The sequence below is a fragment of the Cucurbita maxima genome, unplaced genomic scaffold, assembly GCF_002738345.1.
Source record: "Cucurbita maxima cultivar Rimu unplaced genomic scaffold, Cmax_1.0 Cma_Scf00010, whole genome shotgun sequence".
NCBI classification, from domain to species: domain Eukaryota; kingdom Viridiplantae; phylum Streptophyta; class Magnoliopsida; order Cucurbitales; family Cucurbitaceae; genus Cucurbita; species Cucurbita maxima.
In genome coordinates, this window is record NW_019272026.1 from 1952034 (window position 1) to 1956797 (window position 4764).

At 35.2% G+C, this 4764-nt stretch overlaps 2 protein-coding genes across 2 annotated transcripts in view; both read right to left on the reverse strand.

Annotated features, from left to right (window-relative positions):
• The window catches only part of LOC111485389 (rho GTPase-activating protein 7-like), a 21084-nt gene extending 16686 nt beyond the window's left edge, over nucleotides 1-4398 (reverse strand). The window contains exons 1-2 of the mRNA XM_023132257.1: nucleotides 3804-4398; nucleotides 660-696 (exon numbers count right to left, since the gene is read on the reverse strand). Of these exons, the coding sequence (XP_022988025.1) occupies nucleotides 660-696; nucleotides 3804-3857 (91 nt within the window). The 5' untranslated portion in view covers nucleotides 3858-4398. The remainder of the gene's footprint in view (nucleotides 1-659; nucleotides 697-3803) is intronic.
• LOC111485396 (pentatricopeptide repeat-containing protein At4g28010-like) overlaps nucleotides 1-4764 on the reverse strand; it is a 13193-nt gene that overhangs the window by 1380 nt on the left and 7049 nt on the right. The gene's annotated exons all lie outside the window — the stretch shown is intronic.

Consider the following 4764-nt stretch of genomic DNA (forward strand, 5'->3'; position numbering starts at 1 on the left):
AAAAAAAAAAAAAAAAAAAAAAAAAAAACAAAGAACAAGTGAAGGACTGCATAGATTATTTCACCGAAGAGGTCCATAATAGCTAAATATTACAACCCTTTTGTTTACTACAGCCAGGAGGAAAACTCGAGTCAACTAAGAATAAGATATTGAGAACTATAACACATCCAGAGGTCTTCATATGAAATATGCAAAAATAAGTTCATATTTTTCCCAATTGGGAAGTCTTTTTGTAATCCCCTCGGCTTGATGCGGACCACTCATCTACCCTTTTGTATTCCTTTCTTTGATAATGAAATTCATGTTTCTTATCAAAAAAAAAAAAAAGAAGTATAGCCAATACTAATAAGGGATAGTCATAGTTAACAGCCTAACAAATTAATCCTAAAGTCTGACTATGTTTAACAAAAAAAAAAGTTCTACACGAAACATGAAACATATGTATTACTTAGAATGACTCCATTAGCCTTCTGAACTAAAATTTTAATTCATGATATAACTTCGTTTACAATGTTGCACAAATCAAAAATGTCTTAAGTAGTCACTTGCTTAAATGTATACTTGACAAACAAGTCCTGTACATAATTATAATAAACTCTCGAGAAGCCCTACTGAAGCTAAAAATTTAAAGTGGCAAAGAGGAGGGAACGGAGCCCAACCTTTGGATGATATGAAAAGCGGGCCACTCTTGAAAACCTGAAGAAATCAAGCTGAATAATGAGTGCTAAATTACATCAAATGCAGGGCACTGAATCAATAAATCGAAAGAAAAATATTCCTCAAGCATGAAGCTGCATCTTTCACATGATTACATGATTTTTTATCAGGTCTTTCACAAGTACAATGCTATCAGTTATTGTGCATTGAAAAGCTCAAAGGTCATCTGGCAGTACCAAAAGACTGTATTTCTTTCCAAAATGCTCAACCTAGATGAAAGTGAAAAGAAAAAAAGTCTACACAACAGCTCGTAAGCGAAGCCTTAGGAAAGAAGCCAATGGTTATTAATTTATTGCCTTATTGCAAGCTTTCTATCTCTTCTTTTTAATTATCAATTAGGTCGCATTCTCCTCGATTGAAGTTGTTTTCTTAGTAAATATTAGGACTCCTTTTTGTGGGGCAGTTTTTTGTATGCACTTGTATATTCTTTCATTTTTCCTAATGATGAAGGGCTTGGTTTCTCAATTAATTTTTTTAAAAAATGACCATTAGTTCACTGCTTCTTACGAGTTTGAAAGAGGTTGTTCCAATTTCCAATAGGTCAAATCATATCGAAAGTGAGACTCAAATAGATGTGATATAGGTTTGGCTATTCCGTTCAGCTCATTCTTCTCTTCTTTTTAATTAGAAATATCACCTATTGTCGAGACACCTTTTATAGGCTAGTTCTTTAGTATGCCCTTATACATTCTTTCATTTTACTTGATGGAAGCTTAATTACCCAAAAAAGAAAAAAAGAAAAGAAAAAGTGACCTATTGCTAAGACAAGAGTTCAAAGGACGTAGGAGATGAAAAGATACAAACCCACTTTAAAGCAGGGAAGTTTGATATGAACCAAGACATCTCAATCATGCAACATGAAATTGAAAGAAGATGCAAAAAAAATGTTGTTCAAATTACCACCAGATAAATCAAGTTGCAATTCATGTCAAAGAATCAAGTTTTTTTTTTTTTTTTAGATGGTTACAAATTTTGGGTGGATGGTAATCTAGAGTTATGGTATTTCATTAATATATTTTAAGACTTTCTTTTACTTTAAGGTTACATTTACCTAGGGGCTAATTATGGTCATAAAGTATGAAAGTTACAACTCCTGAAATGCCTCATGGAATGTCAAAGGTTTTCTTTTGAGGCTAGATAAAGCCAAATATGTTATTTTTGTAAGGGAGACATGCAAAATATAGTAAAAAGAGCCTTCGTACATTTTTTTTAGCCAAATGCAATTGTCTTTGTAATTCTAGGTAGTTTAGGTCGCATGCTTAGAATCACTCGAGCTTGACTTGACCAATCTTGCTTGTGGAGTGATTCAAATCTCAAACAAGTGCTCTTGCCTTGGGACAGTGACTACAGGTTCCGATCTCCAATCCCCAATCCCCACTTTTAAATATATTGCTTTTTATTTTTTATTATCATATATATTAGGTGGCAGCCTATCCTTTATCCTGTACTAGAAAAGGAAAAGGCCTGATTCTTCATTTTATCTAATCCTTGGGGGAAATAATTTGAATTCAGTTCGAATTGAAGAATGTTGTGCAAGATTCTTAACCTCCTCTCTGTATAGAAAATTTCTTTTTCATCTTTTGACCCTTCACCAAAAAATGGAAGAAAAAAAAACAAAAAAAAAAAAACAAATCTTCCAGAGAGACCATCACCACATAATACGAAAATGCAAGATTTCCCCCCACTTATAAGGGTGAGGAAAACCCCAAAAAATCATTGTATCCCAATAACCTAAAACGAGGCTGCAACAATTTTCACCCATAAACTTGTAGGATTTCTTTTGGAGTTATGGGCATGATCGATGAGCATTCAAGACAAAAAAAAATCTCCAACTTTCTCTGGAACAAACCATCTCACGTGAAAGGCAGCCAGAAATACAATATATAATTCCTACAAAAGTTTCATGACGAAATGCTTCAGGTACCTGCCACCCTAATATAGAGCAAAATAGTTTGCTGAAAGAGTCATAAAAGACTCTAAAGATAGTTCAAAGGAAAGTTCTCACTTCAATTGGCATAATGAACTTCGAAACTTGGTATATCACAAGTATGTGCCTTGTCTTTCAAAGCAGGATAAACGATTGGAGAACTTCGTTTTAGTTTAGCCCCTTGTGCAAGGCTGTAGTTTTGTATGTCCACTGTATCCATTCATTTTTCTCAATGAAACCTCAGTTCATGTCCAAATAAATAACCTTACTCCCGCTGCCAACTCTCTGCACTCTGCAATCTGGTCAAAGGCTTTAAAGAAACCCTCAAACGGATTAGATAGAGAAGCTCACTCCTGGATCTCCCAATCATAAATTCCTTTTCTAATGTAAATCAGGGGCAGCTTGAGCTTGAGATGTGAAATCTCAGACCATTAGAAGCCAAAACATACTTGCTCAGATAATACTATGCAAAATGAATGTCAACTATGGGAGGAAAGTCCGTAGCCACTTGGATATGAGAGTAGATTCATGTTTATGACGCCATGTATAGGGCTGAAGAAGCCATAGCCAACTCGTTCAAAGGAAATAAAGGGGGAAAGGAGACAAATACATCTTCAAAATTATGAATTGAGGATGGAAACTTCAATCGGTCAAGTAAATAGTCAGTTCCAAGCAAATTGGTGTCTTTTGAACTCCTTACTCAAACCCAAATATTGATCAAGTTACTGTTGATGGTTTCTTTTTGTGTGTATCAAGATTTGTACGATACGTTGAATAGAAACACAATATCAAACTGTGGAGATGTATTGATCAAAGAGTTGAAGGCATTTTTTGACAGCCTACAACTATAAGGTAAAGAAACAAAAGAAATTTAGTTCAAATTTCACTACAGCAATCCTAATTCGATCTAAATATTTGTACTACGATCACTTAGTTTAAAAGCTAAATGGTTGAGTTCCTACACTTACTACGATTCCGGACTTAATATAGTATGCGCCGAAAACCATTAATTCTACATGATTGGACCTAAAATCCTCCTCGAACGTTTTTCCGAAACTAACAAAAGCATTTCCAAACATAGAGAGTAAATAATTTTTTGTAAAAACAAAAGCATTTCTAAATCAACTCTCGGCATACTTCAAATCCAAAACAAACTTACCGTATTCGAAGCCCCAGCTCTGGGACGCTCAAAAGCCGCCAAGGAAGCAGACATTCTCACCGATTCACTCTGAAGCTACGGCATCAAGAGCACATCCAATGCAAGTAACACAGCCACTCAAACCGGTCAACATTCACCCAAAAACCAGTCCGATAGCTAACCTCGTTCCTCCAATCAACTTCCTGAACACGGCAGCATCGATTGCCGCAGACACGACGACAATGCCAGGTCAAAGAGATGCTCTGGCAATGAATCAGTAAGATCCAACAACAAGAGTGAAGGAAAACTGATTCCTAGGGCTGAGATTTGAATACAAACACGAAAGCAGAGCACCGCAAACCCAAACCCAATCACCACCTCATTTCATCTTCAAATTGCCTCCATTTCGCCTCCTCCGATTGGATTGACGAAAAGTCTGATGAACTGTCACCAATCGACAACAATTCACCAATCTTGTTCCCTTAAAACAATTTTTTCGCACAAATTTTTCCTTTAAGATTTTGTATTGGATTAGGTAGATAGAACAACAACAACAGTGGTTGTGAAAGTAATATGGCAATAGAGAGAGAGAGAGAGAGTTACTTCGCTTTTCACCTAATTTCGGCCGTGAGGAGAGAGAGAGAGAGGAGCGAGAGGATTTCGACATGGTAGTGGCGGTAGTGATAAGCTGCGGTCGTGTGTAGTCAAGTTCCGGTCAAAGTAAACTAAAAATCCAATCAAAACGAGCCACGTAGGAATGTGGATTATATCCAACCCTTAATTATGGAGGTAATTTAGATTTACATATTTGTCAACGTGATTTGACTCTTAAAGCTAATGAAAATAAAGAAAATAAATAAATACTTATTTTGGTTATTTTATTTACTTTTTGATTTTTTTTTTTTCAACTCTCAAAAAATATTATTGTTTAAAAATGGTGTTGGAAATCATTATTGGAATTTTTTTTTTTTTTTTTTTTTTT